At 52.3% G+C, this 26,577-nt stretch overlaps 2 protein-coding genes across 6 annotated transcripts; both read left to right on the top strand.

Annotated features, from left to right (window-relative positions):
- DNAJC28 (DnaJ heat shock protein family (Hsp40) member C28) lies at positions 1-4,526 on the top strand. 2 transcript variants are annotated; one of them, XM_084874247.1, is made up of 2 exons: positions 1-128; positions 1,629-4,526. In XM_084874247.1, exon 2 carries the CDS (start codon positions 1,677-1,679, stop codon positions 2,817-2,819), a length of 1,143 nt encoding a protein of 380 aa, XP_084730373.1. In that variant the 5' UTR covers positions 1-128; positions 1,629-1,676; the 3' UTR covers positions 2,820-4,526. The 2 variants fall into 2 exon arrangements, with proteins under 2 accessions (XP_084730373.1, XP_084730374.1); XM_084874248.1 differs by lacking the exon at positions 1-128 and adding an exon at positions 266-451.
- Positions 36-26,577, top strand: TMEM50B (transmembrane protein 50B). 4 transcript variants are annotated; one of them, XM_084874253.1, is made up of 7 exons: positions 36-128; positions 16,971-17,158; positions 18,926-19,038; positions 19,485-19,552; positions 21,581-21,673; positions 24,690-24,747; positions 25,342-26,577. In XM_084874253.1, the coding sequence occupies exons 2-7, from the start codon at positions 17,060-17,062 to the stop codon at positions 25,385-25,387; spliced, it is 477 nt and encodes a 158-aa protein (XP_084730379.1). In that variant the 5' UTR covers positions 36-128; positions 16,971-17,059; the 3' UTR covers positions 25,388-26,577. The 4 variants fall into 4 exon arrangements, with proteins under 4 accessions (XP_084730379.1, XP_084730377.1, XP_084730378.1 ...); XM_084874251.1 differs by lacking the exon at positions 36-128 and adding an exon at positions 6,124-6,184; XM_084874252.1 differs by lacking the exon at positions 36-128 and adding an exon at positions 16,799-16,821.

The raw sequence follows: 26,577 nt of genomic DNA, 5'->3' as shown, positions 1-26,577 counted from the left end.
CCTCCCGCTCGAGGTGGGGGGGGGGAGGTGGACCAGGTCGCCCCGGGGCGGGACCGACCTCCTGAAATGTCCTGCCTGTGTCCTCGTGGTAAAATCCGTTGAGAGAGGGACCTTGGGATCCCGGGAAGGTAGGACACCTGTCCCGGTTAGGGACGACTCGGCCCCCCGCCGCCTCGCAGGTCCCCTCAGTCTGAAAGGGCACATGGTCTGGCCCGAGGAGACCCCGGCCGCGCGCGGAGGCTCCGGGGAGGGGCGGGCGGCCGGCGCGCGCATGCGCGGGGGGCGGCGTGGGGGCGGAAGCCGCGCAGCCCCTTCCCCGCTGCGGGGAAGGTGAGGGGGCCGCGCGGGGCGTGTCCCGCGTGGGGATTGACGCTCCCCCGCGGCGACCCGGTTGGCGCTGCCACTGCCTCCCAGCCGCTCTGGAAGCCCTGGACCCCAGGTGCCCGGAGAGGTGGGTCCCGGCTCAGGCCCGGCGTTCACACCTCAGATGCCCCTTAGGGTCATGCCTCTGCCCCGCGGCACTGCCATCGCCGAGTCCCGCCTCTGTCCTGCGCGCGCCGTGTTTTTATGTAACAGCTGACAGGTCGGGGGGCGGGAGGGCTCCCCATTTGCTCGGCTCCCCCGCAGGCAGCCGCTGGCTCCTTCCTGACGAGCCCAGCGATGAGCGGCGGGGTGCTCCATTCATTCCACCCCGTGTCAGCCCCCCTAGCTGCAGGCCGCCTCGTCCTCCTCCGGGTCGTGTGTGTGAGTCTGTCATCGTCCTTGAGGTGGTGACACAGTCGAACACCAAGGAAACAGTGGTGCTGAAGTTTATCGCCAGCCGGGGACGCAGACAGACGCAGAAATTCTTTCAAATTTATTTTCATTGATTTTTAGAGAGGAAGGGAGAGGGAGCGGTAGGAACGTCAATGATGAGGTCATCAGGGATGGACTGCCTCCTGGGGCACGCAGCCCACCGTCCAGGCACGTGCCCTGACGGGGTTCCCGACCTCCTGGTCCATAGGTGCGGCTCCCCCAGGCCGCTGGGCCAGACATTGGAGGGTGCCCTAACCCTAACCATTTGGCTCACACTGTGCTTGTTATGCCACTTGGTTATGCTGCTTAACCTTCTGGGCTTACATTTTCTCTTAAAAATAGGAGACTGGATTAGTTGATCTCTGAGAACTTGCCTGCTCTAAAATTCTGAGCTGAGTGAGTAGAATCCAGATTGTATCACAATGTGTTAACGCTAGACATCATCAACTTCCATTTCTCTACTAACATTAGTGAAATATAGCTAGAAGATTGTTGGCAGCCTGACTGGTTTGGCTCAGTGGATAGAGTGTCAGCCTGCAGACTTAAGGGTCCCAAGTTCGATTCCGGTCAAGGGCATGATCCTGGGTTGTGGGCACATCCCCAGTGGGGGTATGCAGGAGGCAGCTGATTGAGGTTTCTCTCTCATCGATGTTTCTAACTCTTCCTCTCTGTAAAAAAAAAAATCAATAAATTATATATATTTTTAAAAACAATGTTGGCAGCTGGCTTAGGAAGAACTGCCCCATATTGTGCTTGCAATTTCTTCCTTGTTGCTGAAAATATGAAATTAGATCATCCCATTCTCGTCCCCTTTGTGTGTTGTCATTTTATAGATCATCACTAGGAAGAACTCTGGGCGTGATCATCAGCACCTGTACGTGATGATGGCTCAGCTCTTAGGATCTCATCTGATACTCACTGCAATGATTCGTCATCGAATAAACATGCTTCCATCTCTTGGAGTCGCCAGAAGTAGAATGATGTCCACTCATAAGTCACCAAAGAAGATGAGGGAATATTACAGGCGGCTGAATCTGGAAGAAGGATGCTCTGCCGACGATGTCAGGGAATCTTTCCGGAAGCTCGCCAAGCAGTACCATCCCGACAGCGGCTCTCCCACGGCGGATTCTGCAACGTTTATAAAGATCGAAGAGGCGTACAGGGCGGTACGCTCCCACGTGATGCAAGAAGCAGATGCCAGGCGGAAGAGAATGGAAGATGCGGACGACGAGGAAGAAGACTCCAAATACAAGGCACCCCAGCACAGGCATTACTTAAGTTTCGAAGGGATTGGCTTTGGGACTCCGAGCCAACGAGAGAAGCAGTACAGGCAGTTCAGAGCGGACCGTGCCGCCGAGCAAGTGCTGGAATATCAAAAGCAGAAGCTGCATAGCCAGTACTTCCCTGAAGGCTTAACTGTCAAAGACGTGAGGCAGAGTAAGGAACAGAAGATAACGCAAGCAATAGAGCGTCTGGTGGAGGATCTCATCCAGGAGTCCATGGCCAGGGGAGACTTTGATAACCTCAGTGGGAAAGGGAAGCCTCTCCAGAAGTTTGCTGGCTGTTCGTATATTGATCCCATGACTCACAACCTGAACAGAATATTGATAGATAACGGCTACCAACCCGAATGGATCCTGATGCAAAAGGAGATAAAGGACACCATTGATCAGCTCCGAGCATCCATGGTAGCATCCAGGAAGAAACTGGGGAACCCCATGACGCCCCCTGAGCAGGAACAGTGGGACCAAGCGTGTGAGCAGTTTCGGGAAGACATCAGGAAGCTAAACAAGCGCGTGAGCGATTTTAATTTGATCGTTCCCCTCCTGACCAGGCAGAAAGTCCATTTTGACGCGCAGAAAGAAATCGCAAGAGCCCAGGAAACGTATGAGGCCCTTATCAAATCCAAAGAAGTCGCAGAGGGAAGCCCAAGCGGCATTGATCAGGGCGAAGGGGAGAGAACACCTGGAGTCAAGGCAGGCTTTTTCAGCTGGATGAATATGTGGAAATTCATTAAAACCTGACCCTCTCACCGCTCACAGGCCCGCCCCACACCATCCTCAGCTGGGCTGACATCGCACACAGAGGCTGGAGGTGTGGCTGTGACACAGGCGGGAGAGAACCGTGTGCCGAACTGATCACAGCTCCGGTGGAGTGTAAGGAGGAAGCTGGGAGAGACGTCACAGAAAGGCTCAGCCAGCTTTGCTCGGGGAAAAGAGCAAGGGAAGAAAAGACGCCCTCAGAAAACAATTTAATCCATATCCTAGTTCAGTTGTCAGTCACCAGGTGAGATGCATTAGGACAGGGGGGTTGGGCTGGGAATGGTAAAGGAATACCAAACCTCGGAGTGCAGATTTACTCTAATACCTTCAAACCCGTTGCATTTGCCAGCTTCAAACACCGGCACTTCAACAACAACACCAAACCCAACACACAAAAGTCATCAGCCGGAACCAGAATGCAGGCAGCTGAGTTGTCAAAGCTCAACACGGTTGTATGGCTTTGGGACCCCGTGGGACCCCGTGGGTGGAAGTGTTAAGATGAGGACCTCAGCCTCGGGAGTCACTGCTTTTCCTTAAAAGGTCTTCTCTGTGGCACTGAATTCTAAAAAGTATATCTGGGTTGTACTTTCTCCTCCCCAACTTCACCATCCATCGGCTGCAGAAAGGGCCCGGCCACGCTGGTGACGTAGCTATTCTAGAACTAGGTCCCTGTCTCCGCTGGAGAGAGTTTGAGTGCTTACTCTGGTCTTCCCGGAGTGAAAAGCCCCTGGGCTCAGCGGAAGCGGACGATTTCACTCCGCTTCCTCTCTCTCAGAGACTGAGGTGATGTGTTTGCATGCATGTGCCTGGCCTGTCTCTGTCAGGTGCGGGACTCCCAGCGCCTTTGTCAGCCACGTGGAAACCTCCGTTTCCTGCCTTGAGATGTTTGAACGTTGCACCTTTGGCAAATGACACGAGTTTGACATTCGTCAGGTGGCTGTGTCTCGTCATTTTAAGAAAAGCTGACTTTCTGAGGTCCGTGTGAGCGCTCTGGCCACAGAACTGGGCAACCGGAAGGGTCGGGAGGGTGGACAAAAGGAGCAGGTCACGGCCTGCCTACCCCACGCTGCGTTCTGGACGCGGTCCAGAGCGTGGCACGGCCATCTCGTGTGTGAAGACCAGCTCTTCTGTGAAACGTGATCATTAAAACTGCATCTTCAAAAGGAAATCTCGGGCCCTTTTGCTTAGAGATGGGCACTGATTGCTATAGTGTGTGATTATTCTGTTGATGAGTTATTTGGCTTCTAGAATGATAGCATTACTCTAAACAAAATGGTGACCAGCACAACACATGAGGATAGCTTTTAATGAGGGCTGAGTGCCGGAACATGGGGAAGGCTGTGCCTCTGTGAGTCTTGCAAAAAAGGGAATTCCCTGTGTGACTCCCACTTGCATTGAAGGAACATAAGCCAGGAAAGCACTTTCAACATTGATAATGGGAGGGTGAAGTGATTAGAAGACTGTTAAATCCTTAATCCCAGCACAGCACACTTTATATTTGTAAATGTTAATTTTCACAGTTATACAATGGGCCACTGTTACATAAACAGCTAATAGTAATAACCCCTAGGGCGGGGCAGGCTAGAAGGGGTCAATGTGGAGAAAAGAGAGGGCATATGGAACACTTGCAACAATAAAGATTTTAAAAATAATAACAACCATATTTTTGGCTGACCACCTAAATGCTTTTTTTTAAAAAAATCTTTCAGCCAAAACCGGTTTGGCTCAGTGGTAGAGCGTCGGTCTGTGGACTGAAAGGTCCCAGGTTCGATTCCGGTCAGGGGCATGTACGTTGGTTGCGGGCACATCCCGGTAGCGGGTGTGCAAGAGGCAGCTGGTCGGTGTTTCTCTCTCATCGACCTTTCTAGCTCTCTATCTCTCTCCCTTCCTCTGTAAAAAATCAATAAAAATATATATTTTTTTAAATCTTTCAGATGAATGATATCAAAACTGACAGTGACATAGATTATTCTTGTTAAGAAGTTAATTCTGGCCCAGCTGATGTGGCTCAGCGGTTGAGCGTTTACCTATGAACCAGGAGGTCACAGGTTCCATTCCCGGTCAGGGCACAGGTTGTGGGCTGGATCCCCAGTGTAGGGCGTGCAGGAGGCAGCTGACAAATGACTCCCTCATCATCACTGATGTTTCTCTCTCTCCCTTCCTCTCTGAAACCCTCACCCAGTGAGCTCGGGGAAGGTCAGGGTGATGCAGAGGAAGCCAACGGCTTGGAGCTAGGGAGATGGCGTTTCGATCCAGGTTTTGCGTTCACAGGTTCTGTGGACCTTCCGGCGCCCCTCTCCTCACTGACAAAGGAGGGCCCTCAGATCCACCTGCAGGGCTGCGTAATCCTCAGAGGTGAACAGGAGAGGCGGGTGCAGCGTGGGGTCTTGGTGGTTGTCAGCGGGGGCGTACTGCCCTCCAGAGGACATCTGGGGAATGGCGGGGGAATCCTAGGCTGACCGTGTGATCAGAGAGGAAGCCCATTGCACAGGACGGTGCCGGTGGCATCTGTTCTGATTGGTTGTTCAGTGTTTTGAGCATCACCCCATTTAGGGGGCGGGGCCAGGGAGGCAGGTGCTCACAATGCACAGGGCGGTGGAGCCCAAGGAGAATTTCTCCATGTCCTGCCCACCATGAAACATCCCACCAGACATGGATGTTGGTGAAGAGTGCGTTTACAGCCACCCAAGCCTGGGACAGAATTACATCTATACTCACAAAAGGGCAATTGCAAACCGGTCAGGATGCCCTCACAGTGACCACCCAACAGCAGGCCGCAGGGGCGACAAAGCTGGCAGGGGGTTAGCGAGGGCCGACCAAATCACTGAGCAGCAGGCTGCGTGGAGCGACCAGGCCGGGGGGGGGGGGGGGGGGGCGGGCAGTTGGAAACGAGGCCAGCAGTGGGGGGGGGCAGTTGGGGGCGACCAAGCTGGTGGGGGGTTCCCGAGGCCCTCCCGGCGCCGTGCCCGCTCTGGGCAGGTCGCAGCCAGTGCCTTGGGCGGCGGTAGAGGCCAGGAGGACCCGCCTTCAGGTGCAGGGGCGGACGTGGCCTCGCAGACCCCGCATGTGGGGTCGCGAGCAGGAACGCGGCGCTGGCAGCCCGGCGCGGCCGCCGGAGGGTCGCCCTGCGCGGAGGCCGGCGGCGCTGCGACGCCATGACCCCGCCCCAGAGCTCCGCCCCCGGAGCCTCGCCCCGCCCCCGGCGCATCACCTGCCGCGCGCCGATTGGTCGCTGCGGAGCGCCGCGTCGCCGCGTCCCGCCCTCGCGCCGCCCTCGGGCTGAGGAGGAGCGGAGCGGCGGCCGGGCCTCCCGTCGGCGCCCCGGGCGGCCGGGCGGCGGGCAGTCGGTGAGTGCGGCGGGTCTCGGGGCCGGGCCCGCGGAGGGCGCGGTGCCGGGAGCGGCCTCGGGACGGGGCCTGCGCCCCCTCGGGCCGGCCGTGACCGGGACGCGGGCGGCTGCCCCGGGCGGGGGGCGGGGAGGTTTGCGGCGGGAGAACCGGGCAGGCCGCGCGGGCGGCTCAGGTCCGTGGCCCCCGGCCCCTCCGCGCCGGTGCCGGGCCCGAGCCGGTGCCGGGGGCGCTGTCAGCGCGGGGCGTGTGTGTGTGTGTGTGTGTGTATGTGACACACGGCGGGGTGTGTGTGTGTGTGTGTGTGTGTGTATGTGACACACGGCGGGGTGTGTGTGTGTGTGTGTGTGTATGTGACACACGGCGGGGTGTGTGTGTGTGTGTGAGAGAGTGACACACGGCGGGGCGTGTGTGTGTGTGTGTGTGTATGTGACACACGGCGGTGTGTGTGTGTGTGAGAGAGTGACACACACACGGGGGGTGTGTGTGTGTGTGTGAGAGAGAGAGAGTGACACACGGCGGGGTGTGTGTGTGTGTGTGACACACAGCGGTGTGTGTGTGTGTGTGTGTGAGAGAGAGAGTGTGTGTGTGTGTGTGTGTGTGAGAGAGAGAGAGTGACACACGGCGGGGTGTGTGTGTGTGTGTGTGTGTATGTGACACACGGCGGGGTGTGTGTGTGTGTGTGTGTGTGTATGTGACACACGGCGGGGTGTGTGTGTGTGTGTGAGAGAGTGACACACGGCGGGGCGTGTGTGTGTGTGTGTGTGTATGTGACACACGGCGGTGTGTGTGTGTGTGAGAGAGTGACACACACACGGGGTGTGTGTGTGTGTGTGTGAGAGAGAGAGAGTGACACACGGCGGGGTGTGTGTGTGTGTGTGACACACAGCGGTGTGTGTGTGTGTGTGTGTGAGAGAGAGAGTGTGTGTGTGTGTGTGTGAGAGAGAGAGTGACACACACGGGGTGTGTGTGTGTGTGTGTGTGTGTGTGTGTGAGAGAGTGTGGGGGGAAGCCTCCCATTGGAATGGCTGTCACCAGCGTTTACGCTTCTTGAAGGCATGATTATCCTCTCTCAGCCCCGCCTGCCTGTCCTCACTCCCTCTTTATTTTTTTTGAAGATTTAAAAAAAAAAGTTAAGTCTTTATTGTTGAGTCAGTCCCTCTTCTTCTTCTTTTTTAAAATATATATTTTATTAATTTTTTACAGAGAGGAAGGGAGAGGGATAATTAGAAACATCGATCAGCTGCCTCCTGCACACCTCCCATTGGGGATGTGCCCACAACCAAGGTAGGTGCCCTTGACCGGGATCGAGCCTGGGACCCTTCAGTCTGCAGGCCAACGCTCTACCCACTGAGCAACACCGGTTTTGGTGAGTCCCTCTTTTTTTTTAAAATTTTATTTTAAATATATTTTATTAATTTTTTACAGAGGAAGAGAGGGATAGAGTGTTAGAAACATCGATGAGAGAATCGTCGATCAGCTGCCTCCTGCACACCCCCCACCGGGGATGTGCCCGCAACCAAGGTACATGCCCTTGACCGGAATCGAACCTGGGACCTTTCAGTCCGCAGGCCGACGCTCTATCCACTGAGCCACACCGGTTCCGGCAGTGAGTCCCTCTTCTTAACAGGCTCTCCCCAGGCCCTTCCTCCCGGCTGGCGCTTCTTCCCCACCGTCTCCGTCACTTCTTGTCTTCTTTCCACCTGCGGAGCCTTCAGACGCACAACAAACAAACGTTAACCATTCTTACCGGCAATGGAGTTGCAAGATCTCCTTCTTTTTAAAAGGTTTTAATGTTTCCATTAGTTCACATTCAGCGTCATTTGCATTGGTTCAGGTGTGCAGCTCCTTCTGAAAGGGACCGTCAGCGTTTGCTTTGAGGGTTGATGCGGCTGGAAAAGCAGGTTTGGGGTGCAGGCGGAAGAGAGAGACGCCCCTCCCCATCCCAGCCTCTGCCCGCGGAGCAGGGCGCCTTAAGGGCCCGTCTTCCCTGAATTCCGTCTGGGTCCAGGCTACAGTGTTTATCTGACAGCTTATCCTTATTTCTCCTTTTAGTGGATTACAGACGTGTGTTCTGGTGGTAGGTTTCCTTTAACACCACAGAAGAACATCAAGTAAAAAATTCATACCACGTAAAAGTGTATAAAGCATAAAGGTAGAATTCCTTATTTCTTCACTTTGAATCCTTTACAGCCTGAATTCCCTCCTGGGAATTCAGGGAAGACCAGCCCGTTATGGACCAGCCCAGAATTCCACTCCCTAGAAGGGGCTCAGACCGTAATACTGTTGGGCACCTGGCTTAATATAAAGACACATTTTTTAATCAGTTCTGTGAACCTACCTCATTTTTAAAATCCCATTTTTTGGAGGTGTTCTAATATGTTTTCAGTCCTTTATTGATGTACATTTTGGTTGTTCCTGAGTATTAGCTATTAAAAGCCTTGCTGCGTAAATATCCTTTTGGCATTGTAGAATAAGTTTCAAGTAGCTGCCGAAACCGGTTTGGCTCCGTGGATAGAGCATCGGCCTGTGGACTGAAAGGTCCCAGTTCAATTCCGGTCAAGGGCATGTACCTTGGTTGCGGGCACATCCCCAATAGGGGGTGTGCAAGAGGCAAGCTAATTGATGTTTCTACTGTTCATCCCTCTCTCTTCCTCTCTGTAAAAAATCAATAAAATATATTTTTAAAAAAGTTTCAAGTAGCTAATCTAAACATCAGTATAAATGAATGTTCTTTTCCATCTTTCTATAATGGGTTTTATAACTTAAAGGCAGGAACTAGTTCTGTGTGACTTGATTGCATTTCATAGAAGCTGTGTGTCCTTTTATATTTAGAGGTTGGATTAAGAAAATTTTGAGAACCAGGTTAAGTATGGAAACTTAATTAACTCTGTTGCCACTTAGTGGCTTGACTTTCAGGTTATTTTGACTCCGATTGGCTTGGCAAGAATAAACAGAGAGGGCCTTTAGGGAGAGAACATGTGAATTGACATATTTGTTCAATGACGTTGGTGGTATTCCCCTTGCATGTCCAACAGTAAGAGGACCTCTTGTTCTTTTTAAAAAATTTTATTGTTTGCTTTTAGAGAGGAAAGGAGGGGGAGACAGAGACCAGGATGTCAGTTTGTTGTTCCACTTATTTTTTTAATATTGTTTTATTGATGTCAGAGAGGAAAGAAGAGGGAGAGATAGAAACATCAATGATGAGAGAGAATCATTGATAGGCTGCCTCCTGCATGTCCCCTGCTGGGGATCAAGCCCACAACCCCGCATGTGCCCTTGATCAGAATTGAACCTGGGACCTTTCAGTCCACAGGCTAACACTCTATCCACTGAACCAAACCAGCTAGCGTTCTCTTGCTTTTTAAAATAGGCTTTACATGCGCTGGCTGATGTGGCTTAATTATAGGAAACGGCCACCAATTAAGCTGGTTTGGTTCAGTGGATAGAGTGTTAGCCTGTGGACTGAAAGGTCCCAGGTTCAATTCTGATCAAGGGCACATGCGGGGTTGTGGTTTCTCTCTCTGTATACACACTTTAACAGCTGATTCTGTTACATTTTGAAAATGAAATGTGCCTAGTTGGTGTGGCTCAGTGGTTGGGTGTAGACCTATGGACCAAGTGGTTTCTAGTTCTATTCCCAGTCAGGGCACATGCTCATGTTGTGGGCTTGATCCCTGGTAGGGGGTGTGCAGGAGGCAGCTGATTGATGTTTCTCTCTCATTGATGTTACTGTCTCTCTCTCTCTTTCTTCCTATTTCTTTCAAAAATCAATAAAAACAGCCCATCTGGTATGGCTCAGTGGTTGAGCATCGACCAGGAGAGGCCATAGCTCAGTTCCGGTCAGGGCACACATCTGGGTTGTGGGCTCGATCCCAAATAGAGGGTGCACAGGAAGTAACTGATCAATGATTCTCTCTCATCATTGATATTTCTCTCTCTCCCTCTTTTCCTCTATGAAATCAATAAATTATATATATATTTTTTTAAATAAAAATCAAAACATTTAAAAGGAAAATGAAATGTATTTTAATAAACACCGCATTTATTTATTTTTTTAAAATATATTTTATTGATTTTTGTACAGAGTGGAAGGGAGAGAGATAGAGAGTCAGAAACATCGATGAGAGAGAGTCATCGATCAGCTGCCTCTTGCACACCCCCTACTGGGGATATGCCCGCAACCAAGGTACATGCCTGCCCTTGACCGAAATCGAACCTGGGACCCTTCAGTCCCCAAGCTGACGCTCTATCCACTGAGCCAAACCGGTTTCGGCTAAACACCGCATTTATAATTATTCAAAGTGTGTTTACATTTTTTTGAAACACCCTATATATACACATCCTATATAATAAAAGCCTAATATGCTAAGTGTTTGGTTGTCCGGTTGGCTGTTCAATCAAAGCGTAATATGTTAATGACATGCTAAGGCTGCTCAACTGCTTGATATGACAAGCACTGACCACCAGGGGCAGAAATCCGACTAGTAGGTTAGCTTGCTACTAGGGTCTGGCCAATTGGGACTGAGCAAGACAGGCCAGACATGCATTTGGGACTCTCAAAATAAATCCACTTTTCATTGCCAGTCACAACTCGATTCAAAAGACTTTCTTTCATTCCGTTGAAGCAACATTTTACTGATGACTTTTTGGTTTTCCATTTGTCTTTAGTTCAGTTGATGTGGCACCCATTTTCCTTCCTTCAAAATCTTTCCCATTGCGTGTAAACAATTGGAATTTGTTTGCTGAGCTACGTTGGATCTTTCTGCAACTTGTTTTTGAGTTTGACGCGCATCTTCATCCAATGCTTGTAATTGTTGATCTTCAAACTTTTTTGTTGACCTGGACGTTCTTTATCTTTCTCATGGAAATTATCACTTTTAAAGTGTTTAAACTAGTATTCACAAGTATCTTGAGATGGAGCATGTTCATCATAAGCTTCCCAAAATATACAATAACTTCTTCAAAATAAAAGAATGAATTCTAACTTCCCGCAAATGCTCTTTTTTGGCATGAAGTTCGACATTTTTAAGCATAAAAATATCTATGATGTTAACACCAGCAAATTTGACATATGAAGTTTTGGAGCTTGCTGTCAATACAGCAAAATAGCATACATATCAAATAGCATATATATCAACATATGTGTAACTCCAGGTAGTGAAAAAAATCTGCACTATTAACCAGTACACCTAGTAGTTTTGAATGAGTAGTGTTAAAAATAAAATTTTCTTACAAGTAGATAGCACATTTCAGTTTTTTCACTGTTTTAAGGATTTAAGGATTAGGTGTTTATTTAGTATACAGGGAAAGAAATGTCAATAAGTTACATATAATTGGTTAATGTTCCAAAGAGCAATAAAATCAGACCTTTGGAGTTAATATTTTCTACCAGGCTATAAAATCATAGCACTGTATTAATTTCTGCAGTTAAATTTCAACCTTACAGGACTATACACTGTGCCTTTATTAGCAGTGGATTTTTCTTTTCTTTTTTTAATATATTTTATTGATTTTTTACAGAGAGGAAGGGAGAGGAATAGAGAGTTAGAAACATTGATCAGCTGCCTCCTGCACACTCCATACTGGGTATGTGCCCGCAACCAAGGTACATGCTCTTGGCCAGAATCGAACCTGGGACCCTGGAGTCTGTAGGCTGACGCCCTAACCACTGAGCCAAATCGGGTAGGGCAACAGTGGATTTTTCATTAAATAAACTGTAATAACAAAATTCTTTCCCCCAGAGGGCTTCATAGGAAATGCCGGCGCTTTCTAAGTGGGCGGTTAGAACTCTGGTACTTGTAAGCACAAACCTGGCTCAGGAAAGGCCGGGACGTCCCTGCTCCAGGGAATGAGCGGAGCAGAACGGCCTCTGCTTCCCCGCCTGCAGACGGGCCCTTCCGGGCCTTCCATTCACGGGGGGCAGCGAGGAGGGCCAGGAACCGTTCCCCTGTCTCGGCCTCTGGGCCGCCCTGGGGACCAAGCGCGGCGAGGACAGCAGCAGTGCGGTCCGGTCAGCCGGGGGAGACATGGCCCAGGGCGGGCCGCTCGGTATTGCTGCCTCTTGCTTCCCGCCTGCCTGCAGTCCTCAGGGTAGGTCAAGGCCAAAGGCTTCTGTGCAGGAAGTGAGGGTGCCCTGCTGAGGTCGGCGGCTGGGTGGAAGGAGGGGGAGCTGCGTTAGCACGTGAGCAGCTGAGTACAGGCGGAATCTGGGCCTTCCCGCAGACGTCCTCAGTGAGGTCCTCAGTGAGAGCGCTGCGGGAGCAGGCCGGACAGGTGTGTCTGCAGTTCCACCTCCCCCGCCCCTCACCCCTCGGCGGGGCACAGCTGCTGCTCAGCTCTCCCATGCCTCACCTTTCCTGTCCTCTATTGATCTGGTGCTCAAACTCCAGCCCCTTCTGACAAGAAGTATAACAATTTTGGAGGTGTTGCCTGTCTGAATATGTCTTTAAAAAATATATTAGCCCTAGCTGGTTTGGAGCAGTGGATAGAGCATCAGCCTGGACAGAAGGGTTCCAGGTTCGATTCCAGTCAAGGGCACGCACCTTGGGTGCAGACTCCTCCCCAGCTCAGGCCCTGGTCGGGGATCGTGCTGGAGGCAGCCAATCCATGTGTTTCTCTCCCGTTGGTGTTTCTGTTTTTCCCTCTCTCTCCCGCTCTCTCTGAAATCGATGGGAAAATGTCCTCAGGCTCTAGCCGGTTTGGTGCAGTCGGCCTGTGGACTAAGGGTTTCTGGTCAAGGGCATGTGCCCAGGTTGTGGGCTTGATATCCAGGAGGCAGCCAATCAGTGATTCTCTCTCATCATTGAAGTTTCTGGCTCCCTCTTTCCCCCTTCCTCTCTGAAATCAATAAAAATGTGTTTTAAAAAAGAAAGAAAAATATCATCGGGCAAGGATTAACAAAAAAAAAGCTCTCTGAAAAGGACTCAGATTTTCTCTCAGAGAGAGTTGCTTCTATTAGGGATAGGAAAATACCTAACGTGTAAAGAGGTTTGTGGGTCAGACTAGTGACCAGAGCTCAGTTCTAAAGTCTTGGCTTTTTGGGCCTGGCTGGTGGCTCCGGTGGCTCCTCCCAGTGAGGGGCCAGGGCGGTTCCCTCTCCCAGCCACTCCCTGGACAGCTCTCAGCCCAGGGCAGCCACTGCTCCGATGGCCGGACCACTGACTCGTTTGCTCCTGGGCTCCATCTAAATGGAAGCCCACAGCCTGTGCTCCGGTGCCGGCGTTCTTTCCCGACGCCGTGTTTCTGAGGTTTTCTCTGCTGGCTCTGAGTCAGCTCATTCTCTCGTTGCTCAGTAGGGTTCTGTTGTGTGACTTGATGATAATTCTGTTGAGAAGCACTTAGGTTGTTTGAGTTTGGGGTGATTATGAGTAAAACTGCTACAGACTTTCGTGCACAGACCTTTTTTGTGTGCAGGATGTGCTTTTACTTCCCTTGGTAACACCAGGAATGGAATTGCTGGGTTATAGGGAGGTTTATTTCTAACTTTATAGGAAACGGCCACCAGAAATGTATGGGATTTCCAGTTCTACATTCTTGCTAACATTTAGCGTCATCTTTTACATTGTAGCCACGCTAGTGAAGGTATAGTATTCCATTCATTTGTATTTACCTGATGATCAGTGATGTTAAATATCTTTTTATATGCTTTTGGTAATTGACTTTTTAAGTCTTTTGCCCATTTCAAGCCTTTTTTTTTTTTTTCCTATTTAAGTAATGTTTTATTTTTCAATTATAGTTGACTTATAATATACTACCCTGTTTCCCCGAAAATAAGACAGTGTCTTATATTAATTTTTGCTCCCAAAGATGCGCTAGATCTTATTTTCAGGAGATGTCTTATTTTTCCATGAAGAATAATACGGTACACATTTATTGTTAAATGAAAATAAAGGAAATTGCCGAAACCGGTTTGGCTCAGTGGTTAGAGCGTCAGTCTGCAGACTGAAAGGTCCCAGGTTCGCCAGGACCGGTTTGGCTCAGTGGATAGAGCGTCGGCCTGTGGACTGAAAGGTCCCAGTTTCGATTCCTGTCAAGGGCATGTACATTGGTTGCAGGCACATCTCCGGTAGGGGGTGTGCAGGAGGCAGCTGGTCGATGTTTCTCTCTCATTGATGTTTCTAACTCTCTATCCCTCTCCCTTTCTCTCTGTGGAAAATCAATAAAATATATTTTTTTTTAAAAAAGAAAATTTGCCGGGACCGGTTTGGCTCAGTGGATAGAGCATCGGCTTGCGGACTGTAAGGTCCCGGGTTCAATTCCGGTCAAGGGCATGTACCTTGGTTGCGGGCACATCCCCAGTGGGGGGTGTGCAAGAGGCAGCTGGTCGATGTTTCTCTCTTATCGACGTTTCTAACTCTCTGTTCCTCTCAATTCCTCTCTGTGTAAAATCAATAAAATATATTTTTTTTAAAAAATAAAAAAAAAATTAAAAAAAAGAAAATTTATTACCTTTATACGGTACGGTAGTACGGTAGTTGTCAACACAAACCAGAGAAACTCTGAATCCTACAGTATCAAGAATTTACTCATTTATTCAACGACAATCATGTCATCATCTTCTGGAACATCATCATAACAATCCAATTACTGAATTTCCTGGTGAGTTTCTTGTGACTCCATTTCTTTCAGAATCAGTGGACCAAATCTCTCATGTTTAGCAATAGCATTCTGAGACAGAGCCTAGGGGGGGGCCTTATTTTCGGGGGGATGCCTTATATTTCACTCAGAAGGAAACCTGTAAGAGGTCTTATTTTCAGAGGATGTCTTATCTTCGGGGAAACACGGTAGAAGCCCAATGCACAAAGATTTGTGCAAGAACAGGCCTTCCTTTCCCTGGCCGCCAGCACTGCCTTTCGGCTCCGGCCCCCGGAGCCGCTTCTCTCTGCTCCTGCCCCGCCTTCCCACACAACGCCCACCAACCGCTTGGTGCCTGCATATGCAAATTAACCCACCGTCTTTGTTGGGTTGATTTGCATGCTCACTCCTGATTAACTGGTGGGAATCATGAAGGTACAGTCAATTTGCATCTTTCTCTTTTATTATGTAGATTAGTTTCAGGTGTACACCCTAGTGATTAGATAGTATGTCACTTACTAAGTGATCATCCTGATAAATCTCACACCCATCTGCCATCCCACACACAGTTATTGCAGTACTAGAGGCCTAGTGCAGGAAATTAGTGCACTTGGGTGGGAGGCGGGTCCCTCAGCCCGGCCTGAGCCCTCTCACAGCTTGGGAGCCCTGGAGGGCAGTTGGGTATCCTTAGCGCTGCCACAGAGGCGGAAGGGGCTCCCACCACCGCTGCTGTGCTCACTAGCCATGAGCCCAGCTTCTGGCTGAGCAGCGCTCCCCCTGTGGGAATACACTGACCACCAGGGGGCAGCTCCTGCATTGAGCGTCTGCCCCCTGGTGGTCAGTGTACATCATAGCAACTGGTCGTTCTGCTGTTGGGCTGTAACCAGTTTTCCGACATCCCCTGAGGGGTCCTGGGTTGCAAGAGGGTCCAGGCCAGGCCGAGGGACCCACTGGTGCATGATCGAAGCTGAGGAGGGATATGAGAGGTTGCCCAGCTGGGGAGGGACCACAGGAGGGCTCCAGGGCATGTCCAGTCCTTCTCACGCAGTCCCAATTGGCTGGACCCCAGCAGGAAACTAACCTGTAAGTCAGTGCACATCATAGCAACTGGTTGACTCTCTGCCCCCTGGTGGTCAGTGCATGTCATAGCAACAGGTTAATTGGTCGACTGACCCCTGATGGTCAGTGCACATCATAGTGAGAGGTTGAGTGGCCTTAGCATATCATTAGCATATTACACTTTGATTGAACAGAAAACTGGACACTTAGCATATTAGGCTTTTGTTACATAGGATTAGTGACTCTATTTTCTGTGCTGTACTTTACACCCCATAACTATTCTGTACCAACCAATTTCTACTTCATAATCTCTTCACCTTTCTTTTTTTTCTATTTATTTATTTATTCATTCATTTTTTATTTTTTAAATATATTTTTTGATTTTTCACAGAGAGGAAGGGAGAGGGATAGAGAGTTAGAAACATCGACCAGCTTCCCCCTGCACACCCCCTACCGGGAATGTGCCTGCAACCAAGGTACATGTCCTTGACCAGAATCGAACCTGGGACCCTTCAGTCCACAGGCCGACACTCCACCCACTGGGCCACACTGGTTTTGGCCCCTTCACCTTTCTTTTCCCCCATCTAGCACCCCGCCCATTTGGCAACTGGCAAATATTCTCTGTATCTACAAGCCTGCTTCTGTTCTGCTTGTTTTAGTTTTTCAGATTCAGTTGTTGATAGGTAGTCTTTATTGCCATTTCATTGTTCATATTCTTCACCTTTTTCTTTTGTTCTCCTTAAAGAAGACCCTTTGACATTTCCTGTGCTGCTGGTCTGGCGGTGATGAACTCTTGCTTTTCTGGGAGGCTCACTTTCTGTCCTCCCATTCTAAGCGACAGCTTTGCTGGGTGGAGTGATCTTGGTTGTCAGTCCTTGCTCTTTGTCACTTGGAATGGAGAGGTGGCACAGTTTCCAGACGTGTTGTAAAGCCACATGCTCGTTCAGCAAGTCGTGAGCCCCGTGTTCTAGCACAGTCCTCGCGGGCACTGGTACCTCTCGGTAGGTATCCGTTGAAGTACTGGGTTTTCTTCTTGGCTGTGGTAGATTTGTGGTAAAGTAAACTTGTTTCAAAGCTTTAAAAGAGGACATTTGTGTTAGACGTTTGACTTCTTAACGTGCTCCCTCTGTGGTTGTCTCTTTGTCTGCAGGTACGGCACTTAGAGGGGTACAGCTCAGTGGTGGAGCATTTGGCTGCAGGTACGGCACTGAATGACCAGCCCGGGCGGCCGGGGTGAGGATGGCGGGCTTCCTGGATAACGTCCGCTGGCCGGAGTGCGAGTGCGTGGACTGGAGCGAGCGGAGGAACGCCGTGGCCTCGGTGGTGGCCGGCGTGCTGGTAAGGGAAAGCCCCTTTTCACCCCGAGCGTTCACGCCAATCCCTCGGAGCTGTGCCTACCCATTCAGAGCTGTGTGTCACTGCGGTGTGTGTGAATAGTGGTCACAGCCTGGATGCTGTTCCCGAACAGAGTGTGGAGCGTCCTGGGTCATCTGACTGTAAACTTGCTAAACATAAAGTCATCTCCTCCGTTTGGTCGGTGATACGGTTGTTGCAGGCAGAGGCATTTTCAAGCTGCTGTGTAACTCCTCCAGGGGCCTCAGAGGCTCGGGATTGGATGCGGCCATGTCACTGCTGTAGGCGTTGGCGGTCGGCTGTGTGCCCCGCATGAAGGCCTCGGCTTGGGAGCGGGAGCTGCAGGCCCCAGGGAGCCCAGCCCTTCCCGGCTGCAGGCCGGAGGAGCAGGAGCGAGAGAGCTGAGCTTCCGTTTCTTCCCAGCGCTCTGGCTTTCTGCTCTGAGAATGTCAGGCATGTCAACAAAAATAGAGACTGCTATAAAGCCCCTCTCCCATCTTACTCCACTTACTTACCATCCAGCCTCAAAAAAAAAAAAAAAAAAAAAAAATCATGACCAATTTTTCCTTAGCATTCCATCATCCTTTTTTTAAAAAAAAAAAAAAATACTTTATTGATTTCTTACAGAGAGGACGAGAGAGGGACAGAGAGCTAGAAACATCGATGAGAGAGAATCATCAATCAGCTGCCTCCTGCACACCCCCTACTGGGGATGTGCCCGCAACCAAGGCACATGCCCCCAACTGGAATCGAACCCGGGACCCTTCAGTCCGCAGGCCGACGTTCTATCCACTGAGCCACACCGGTTTCGGCCATTTTTTTTTTTTAAGTCAGTTTCTATTACATTAAACATTCATCTCTTTGAGTATATAGCTCTATGCCTGAAGTCCAATAGAAAAAAATCACAACAGGAACTGAAGGTAATTGTGAAGCAGTCTGCACCCACAATTCTTTAAGGTGTTTCTTAGTCTTTCCTGCTTTTCATGGTCATCTCGTCCGCAATTAATTTGTCTATGAAATTCATTAGCAGCGTGTCTAATTTAAGTCCATTCAGCCTAGTTCATATAGAAGCATTTTTCTTGACAAACTTATGTTCAGTCAGTCAAACAGGATTTAATCAGATTGCTTAACTAGTTCTGTGGTATTTAAATAGTTTTGGAGACATGACAGCTGAGAGCTCGCTGGTGGAAGCAGAGTGTGGGCAATTTAAGCCAGGACTGCTCAGAGCGGGTGAGACACCGTCATCAGGAGGGGTTGGTGGGAGTTAGTCAGCTTTGGTGGCGCATAATGGCAGTGGGTGAAAGGGTTAGAGCCGTGGTCGGCACGCCGCTGCTCACGAGCCACAGGCGACTCTTTGGCCCTTGAGTGTGGCTCTTCCACAAAACACCACGGCCTGAGCGAAACTGTTGAAGAAGTGGCGTTAGAAGAAGTTTAAGTTTAAAAAATTTGGCTCTCCAAAGAAATGTCAATCGTCCTGTTGCTATTTGGCTATGTTGACTAATGAGTTTGCCGACCACTGGGTTAGACAATTCATGCCAAATGATAACTTTTCATCGTGCACTGAGAGCAGAACTTGAGGATCTTACACTGATTTCATCAGCAGCACACTCACAGGAATAAGTAAACAAGGATTCTTATTTTTTATTTTTCAACATCCAAAATTTGAAGCAGAGAGACTTCCTGTGCCGGTGACGGTGGGCAGGGAAGGGGCAGGGGCAGCAGTGAGCCCCGGTGACTGGGCTCTGTCTCCAGTTCTCCGCAGGCTGGTGGGTGATGATCGACGCGGCCGTGGTGTACGCGAAGCCCGAGCAGCTGAGCCCCGCCTTCCACACCTGCGGGGTGTTCTCCACGCTGGCCTTCTTCATGTAAGCGCCCACAGCTCGGGCTGTCGTCCTGGACAGAGTTTGCCGGAGGCTTCGTGCTGTCTGCCATCTGAAATGACTCGTTCAATTGATGGATTCTTTTTTAGAGAATTTATATGAAGTTTATATAAGTCCTTATCTAAAGGACTTATTTATAAGAACCTTAAATCAGGTGGGGCACCCTGAGTCATCGGTTAAATGGAAGCCAGGCAAAGAATCCACAAAATGGCCTCCCCTCATCTCTGGGGACCAGTCAGTAATCGCTGCACGTTGGGGGTGTTTGGGGGGCACCGTAGGAAGATAAGACTAGTAGATCCTTTGTGTGCACAGGTATGAAGGTCACTCAGATGCTGACTTGACTTAGGAGTGTTTTCCTTCTGATGGTGTGTAAGCACCTGTGAGTGTCTAGGCACCGAGAAAGCTCATTTTGGGCTTTTGTCTCATTTCAGGATAAATGCCGTGTCCAATGCCCAGGTGAGAGGCGATAGCTACGAGAGCGGCTGTTTGGGAAGAACAGGTAAAGGCGAGAGGCCTTCCCTGGACAGAGCGAAGCCTCTAGTGCGCCTGGGGTCCGGCCCGGCTAAGTCCTTAGAAAGTGGAGGTTACCGCCAGAGGTAGTGTGTCGGCGCATGGGTGCAGGTAAACGTTACCGCGCAGAGCCAGCGGGTGGGGCTCAGGCCACTCTTCCTCGGCGGGTGAGGGCCTGTTCCTACCTGCGCCGGCCAGTGCTGCTGCCCCGGACGCCGACAGGCAGAGTGAGGCAGTGGAGATGAGGCCAGGGCTCGGGCTTTCACGTCTGTTCTGACTGCCCGTATCCACCAGGCCCGCGGCAGCACTGCTTCCAGAGTGTGCTGTTTGTCTGTCTATAAAGCATTTTTCTGGAGTTGGAATTCTTTTGCATGGTCACCAGTAGCCTTTTTCTTTTGCTCAGGTTGTAACACATCTGCTAGAACCACAGGGGCTGTTTCTGTGGGATCCCCATGCTTTATGCAGAAGGCGGGGCTCAAAACTGTTTCCCACCTCTAAGGACGAGGCAGGGTTGTGCGGTTACGGTGGAAATTTGGAGCGGGGTGGGGTTTGAAAGATGCTCACCAATGTTATAGAACACCTGTGTGTGCCTGGGACTGGCTGAGTGCTGTGCGTGTCGCCGCATTTAATCGTCCCGGTGTTCCACTTTTAGGTGAAGGAACGAGGGCACAGGCTGCTTAAATAACGTGTCCGAATTCACAAACGAGTGAGTGAGTGGGATTTGAGCTCTCACCACCTGGCTCTAAGCCCGGCTGTTAGCCACCACACTGCTGTTTCACTGGAGCATTTGGCTTCTTGGTCTGATATGGTCATATATATACATGACCTGTGCACGGATTCGTGCACTAGTGGGGTCCCTCGGCCTGGCCTGTGGGGATCAGGCCAAAACCGGCTCTCCGACATCCCCTGAGAGGTCCCGGATTGCTAGAAGATGCAGGCTAGGCCAAGGGACCTTGCCAGTGCACGATTGGGGCCAGGAAGGGAGTGTGGGAGGGCTCTAGGCTGTGTCCAGTTCATCTCGACCAGCCCTGGTGGGCCGGACACCAGCAGCAAGCTAACTTACTGGTCAAAACATCTGCCCCCTGGTGGTCAGTGCGTGTCATAGTGACTGGGTGAGCAGTTGGACACTTAGCATGTTAGGTTTTTATTATATAGGATATGGTCAGCCTGATTAAATGTAATATATAGAAAATTAAACTCACCAGTTTAAAGAGTACAATTCAGTGAGTTTTGACAAATGTCTACAGTTGTGGGACTTTGCCACCATCATGATGTAGAGCTTTGCCATCTCTCAGGAAGTTCCCTCCCCCCCTTTGTGATTACCCCTCCCCCCACCTCCTGGCCACTCATTTATTTGACAGACGTTGCTGTGCGTTATGTGACTAGTAACTGTTTTCTGTGGGAAATTTCATTGCACCTCCCCTGGTTCTTTAGCTTGAAGGTAGGACGTGCATTAGCCGGGGGTCTCTCTGCATCCAGAGTCCATGCTTTTACCCTCACTCAGCCATTGCGCTTTATCCCACGACCACTCCCTACGCAGTGGAAGCTGCCATGTGGTGTCTGCGTGTTCTGTGTTGCATGTGGCAGGGGGCCTGAGAGTGAGGGCTGAGGGTTGGTAGGCTGAGTTACAGCAGGATTGCAACGTCGGTCCTTCCTTCCTTCGTGGCGATGGCTACCTGACACACCTTTGCTACTTCTACCAGAGCAATTACTTTGGCAATGGGCTAGTTTACAACTGGGTACACTTTCAGTTAGGGTTTAATTAATCAACTTGGTCAAATAATTACAAAGCTTGCCTGGTTTAGTTCATCCAGCCGTTAGTTTCTCTAGCCAGGAGAAAGTAACGTTCCCTTTGAGTTTTTAAACACCTTCCTTCAGTTAACTGTTGGAGCAGACACATGTAAGCACGTGACGTGTGTGCCGTGCAGAGCGTGTGCGAGGTCCGCAGCGTCTCCAGCATTAGGTGTCCCCGGGACGGAGTGCGGGGGGCGAACTCACGCAGCGGTTCTTCACGCAGGTGCCCGCGTCTGGCTCTTCGTCGGCTTCATGCTGATGTTCGGGTCGCTCATCGCGTCCATGTGGATCCTCTTTGGCGCCTACGTCACCCAGAGTGAGTACGCATCCCTGTGAGCTCCAGGCAGGCGCGGGATCCTGATGCTCGGCTGAGCCTGCCCCCCTGGAGGGAGCTTCGGTCAGTGCTCAGGCGCTTGTGGCGGGGAGACTGCAGGAGCCGTGGCAGGAGCTGTGGAGGGCCGTGGGTGGCCTGGCCAGGACATGCACCACGGGCAAGACCATGGCACAGAGGCAGGCAGCGCGAGGGGACAGCGGGGGCTGTGCTGACACACCACTGCTCCCGAGCGTGTCCAAGGTGTGTCGTGTGTTCACTCAGAACACTGATGGCCGTGCTTGTGCGCTCCCCGGGAGGAAGCGCATCTGAAAGCAGCTTTACTGAGACGTGGTTTCACGTCACGTGATTCGCCATCCAGCGTACAGCTCGGTGTGTGAGTACAGAGCTGTGCCCACCACCAGGTCCGCTGCAGGACTGGTCACCCCACAAAGCCCGGCCCCCTAGCGGTCCCTACCGCCACCCGCCCCTGCTCCCGGGTTCTCGTCCCAGCCTTACAGAGGGTTCAGCGTTCTGGAGAAAGGGGCTGTGCTCGATTAAGAAGGAGTCCAAAGACGAAAGGTAGTTTTGAAAGGCATTGGAGGTCAGGAGAGCTTCAACTAAAGGAGCTAAAGATTCTCCTTGTCTTAGGACCCCTAGCTTTTTATTAACACAATTTGTCCCGAGGCAAGGTGGAGACATATGCTTCAAAGGGGAGGGTTCCGTACAGAAGCATTGTAAGATTGGGGAATAGCCTGCAGCTGTTTAGCTGTTTGGCCAGCAGGAGGCAATAACCTGCCCCGAGCTGTCTGGCAGCAGAGGATTATCCTATTCAGGTTTGGGGGAAGTGCCTTTTAGCCGTTCCAGATGATCAGCCCTGCCTGCATGCTGGACTTGGCTCCCGGCACCCTGCTCCAGTGGCACCCTGCTCCAGTGGCACCCTGCCCCAGTGGCACCCTGCTCCCGCAGCTCTGCCTGTGGTGTAAGCTGGTCCTGAGGAAGCATGCTCTCAGCTCTCTGACCCCTGTCCGCTCTCTGACCCCTGTCCCCTCTCATTCCCCTGTCCGCTCTCTGACCCCTGTCCACTCTCTGACCCCTGTCCGCTCTCTGACCGCTGTCCCCTCTCATTCCCCTCTCATTCCCCTGTCCGCTCTCTAACCCCTGTCCGCTCTCTGACCCCTGTCCCCTCTCTGACCCCTGTCCGCTCTCATTCTCCTGTCCGCTCTCTGACCCCTGTCCGCTCTCTGACCCCTGTCCGCTCTCTGACCCCTGTCCGCTCTCTGACCGCTGTCCCCTCTCATTCCCCTGTCCCCTCTCATTCCCCTCTTACTCCCCTGTCCGCTCTCTGACCCCTGTCCGCTCTCTGACCCCAGTCCCCTCTCTGACCACTGTCCGCTCTCTGACCCCTGTCCCCTCTCTGACCCCTGTCCGCTCTCATTCTCCTGTCCGCTCTCTGACCCCTGTCCGCTCTCTGACCCCTGTCCGCTCTCTGACCCCTGTCCGCTCTCTGACCGCTGTCCCCTCTCATTCCCCTGTCCCCTCTCATTCCCCTCTTACTCCCCTGTCCGCTCTCTGACCCCTGTCCGCTCTCTGACCCCAGTCCCCTCTCTGACCACTGTCCGCTCTCTGACCCCTGTCCGCTCTCTGACCCCTGTCCACTCTCTGACCCCTGTCTGCTCTCATTCCCTTGTCCCCTCTCATTCCCCTCTCATTCCCCTGTCCGCTCTCATTCCCCTGTCCGCTCTCTGACCCCTGTCGGCTCTCTGACCCCTGTCCGCTCTCTGACCCCTGTCCGCTCTCTGACCGCTGTCCCCTCTCATTCCCCTGTCCGCTCTCTGACCCCTGTCCCCTCTCTGACCTCTGTCCGCTCTCTGACCCATGTCCCCTCTCGTTCCCCTGTCCGCTCTCTGACCGCTGTCCCCTCTCGTTCCCCTGTCCACTCTCTGACCCCTGTCCCCTCTCTGACCCCTGTCCGCTCTCTGACCCCTGTCTGCTCTCTGACCACTCTCCCCTCTCATTCCCCTGTCCGCTCTCTGTCCGCTCTCTGACCCCTGTCTGCTCTCTGACCCCTGACTCGTGGGCTAGGCCCGGCTTCCGTGGAGAGCCTGCGTGGCTACTTGAAGGAGCGTGTGAACAGCCGGTGTCTGTTAGGAAGCGGCGTGTGGGGAGGTCCGGGCAGTGTGGGCTGCACTTGCCTGCGTCTTAATCGCTTAAGAGCCGGCACGTGGGCCCGGCCTCGCTCGTGTTTCTCACGTTGCATTCAGTGCGCTTTGCTCTCCTTCCTCCGTAAACGGGAAGCGCTGGCACCTCGGAGCCCTTCTCTCCGACACGTTCCTGTCTGTCACTGCAGGCGTCGCACTGTCATCACTGTCATCGCAGCAGCATGCAGCCCCGAGGCCGGCCTGTGCTTCCCACTGCGTGGCCACCTCCCTCGCCCCGGGCTGCGCGCTGCCCATGCCCATTTCCCACAGGGGAAGCCGAGGCTTGAACCACCTGGCGTCACGTGCTCAGTGGCAGAGCTGGGATGCCACCCAGGGCTGGCTCAGCCCTGGCGCTCAGCCGCCGCTGCGGTGCTTGCTGAGGCCGGAGGCCCACGCGACGTGCCTGCGGCGGTGTTTCTCTCGGCGCCGTGGCTCACGGACCAGCTGTCCCCGGGATGGGGCAGTTCCCGCTTCCCTGCCCCTCGTGGGGGGGACTGTGCTCGGGGAGACCCGTGGGAGGGCGCGGTGGGGACTACGATGGCCCCTTCTCCCTGCCGCACCTGCACGCAGACCCAGAATCGAGAGCGAAAGACACGGTCAGACCTCATCACCAGGAACTCCACTCGTGTCTCCGTGTGTCCCCCGGGATGGAGAGGGCGTCCGGAGGGAGGGCAGGCTCTGGTTTGGGCATGAGAGGAGCTTTTCTGGTTTCAGTGTCGTGGTCGCCCTCTGAGGAGGAGTGGCCGCAGGTGTGTGGTGCACGGCCGGTCAGCGCCGGGCGGTCACGCATGGCCTGTGTAACCGTGTGCTGTCCTCTGCAGATACCGATGTGTACCCAGGGCTGGCGGTGTTCTTCCAGAACGCACTCATATTCCTAAGGTAAGGTGCCAGTTTCTCAGCCACACTTAGAACGTGTGCGGAAATGCCATCTTTCCTGTAAGGCAGCGAGGACGGTGGGACTCACACACGAACCCTTAGACGAGGACCATGCGCAGAGCGTGTTAGAACGGAGCCGTCTGTGGTGGAGAGCAAGCATGGCCGGGGAGCCAGGGCCGCTGTGTGCCCGGCCGCGCTGGCGGCTTTCTGCTGGCCCCTGATTCCCCTGGAGTGACCTTAAACGTAGAAAGCAGGGTGCTCGCATTTAATGCACGCAGAAACAAGCCCGAGCTGACCGAGACGCCCAGCCGGGGTGCAGAGCTGACAGAGGACGCCCATCGGGGGGTGGAGGTGGTGGTGGTGGAGGTGGTGTGCAGAGCTGATGGGGGATGCCCAGCGTGGGGTGCAGAGCTGGCACTGATCTCACGTCTCTGCGTCCATAGCCTCTGTTTTCTTAAAAAACAAGCAAGTTAAAACGTAGGCGGTGCCTTTGTTTACAAAGAACCGGATGCGTGTGCCTGCTGTGCACAGACCGGGTGGGAGCTGGCCTTCCCGGGGCTGGCCCAGGCTTCCCTCACGCCTGCTTTCTGTCCTCAGCACGCTCGTCTACAAGTTCGGGAGAACTGAAGAGCTGTGGACCTGAGATCACTCTGAACCTCCTGCTCGCCGTCTTCTGTTGTAGATTCCTTTTGTTATCTTTTATGTAGTTCGCCATCTTCTGTTGTAGATTCCTTTTGTTATCTTTATGTAGTTCTCACATCGCCACGTAGCATAGGTTGTCCATTAAATGTTGTGTTGCTTTTCACTTGTATGCTCTGAGTCTTGAAACGGTTTTATGAGTTTTCTGCTTTTTGATGACCAGATTGTTGATATGTACATAAGACTGTACAGCATCGCCTTTACTCCTGCGGAGGCGGGTCCGTATCCCGAGTCGGGGCTTCATCACGTGATTAGTTAACTGCTTTGCTTCAGTCCCCCAGACGTAAAGAAGATACAACGCCATGCTTCTGGAATACGCGCCGAGCCGTTCAAAGGTGTTTCAGAAATTGTAACTTATTTTGTCTTAAAAATGAGATTTTTTAAAGGAAATGTTTGTTCTTGTGTATTGAAGAAGTGGATTTTTCTATGAAGAATTTTTCAATGCCTGAAGGACTGGTTTGAAAGCCTCTTTTGGAAACGACTCCTTGGCTGTGACTAATTGAGGAGGGGGTCCCGATGCTCTGAGCCCGCTTCCGTGTGGTTCCGTGAAGATGGGGGCGGCAGGCGGGTCAGCAGCAGCGTCTGACGCCGTGAGGGGTGGCGGCCGCGAATGAGGCTGAGGCAGCTGCGCTCAGAAGCATGGCCGCATGGCCCAGCGGACTGTTCAAGACCCAGTCCTTCTTCCCCAGGGAGTCTGACCTGGTGAGAGTGAGGGTCCGCGTAGTGCCCTGCAGCGCTCGGCTCCGGCTCTGGGCGCCCTGCAGGTGCCTCTGTCTGAAGCGCCGTGGCCCCCAGACAGCCGTGCGCCGAGCTGGAAGCACCGCCTGGTGGTCCTGCCAGAGTGGGGTCCCTGGCCCTGCAGGTCTGTGTCACATGTTTGCCTCCGGGGAAGTCACAGCCTTTCAGGGACCGTGCTGTCGGTGAGCCGGCTGCAGCCGGGGGCCGCGGGCGCCCTCCGCAGGACCCCCGTGGAGCAGTGCCGACGCTGAGCCGCCCTGCGGCCTGTCCTGGCGGCTGCGTTTGTCTCGCTTCAGCGTTGTCAGGCTGGTGACGTGTTCCCGATCTCTGTCACCTGTTGCAATAATCGCTCCCACACACCCTGATATGATTAAATCTTGGAGAAAACAAGCCATA

Source organism: Pipistrellus hanaki (genome assembly GCF_964339955.1).
Source record: "Pipistrellus hanaki genome assembly, chromosome: 2".
In the NCBI taxonomy this organism is placed as follows: Eukaryota; Metazoa; Chordata; class Mammalia; order Chiroptera; family Vespertilionidae; genus Pipistrellus; species Pipistrellus hanaki.
This window is presented reverse-complemented; position numbering and strand designations above follow the sequence as displayed.

Bases quoted from the DNA above. Each gene is read 5' to 3' on its own strand.
- DNAJC28 (XM_084874247.1), top strand. From the start codon at position 1,677: ATGATGGCTCAGCTCTTAGGATCTCATCTGATACTCACTGCAATGATT.
- TMEM50B (XM_084874253.1), top strand. From the start codon at position 17,060: ATGGCGGGCTTCCTGGATAACGTCCGCTGGCCGGAGTGCGAGTGCGTG. The intron at 17,159-18,925 runs GTAAGGGAAAGC...CTCTGTCTCCAG, and splicing joins CGGTGGTGGCCGGCGTGCTG to TTCTCCGCAGGCTGGTGGGT. The intron at 19,553-21,580 runs GTAAAGGCGAGA...TTCTTCACGCAG, and splicing joins CGGCTGTTTGGGAAGAACAG to GTGCCCGCGTCTGGCTCTTC.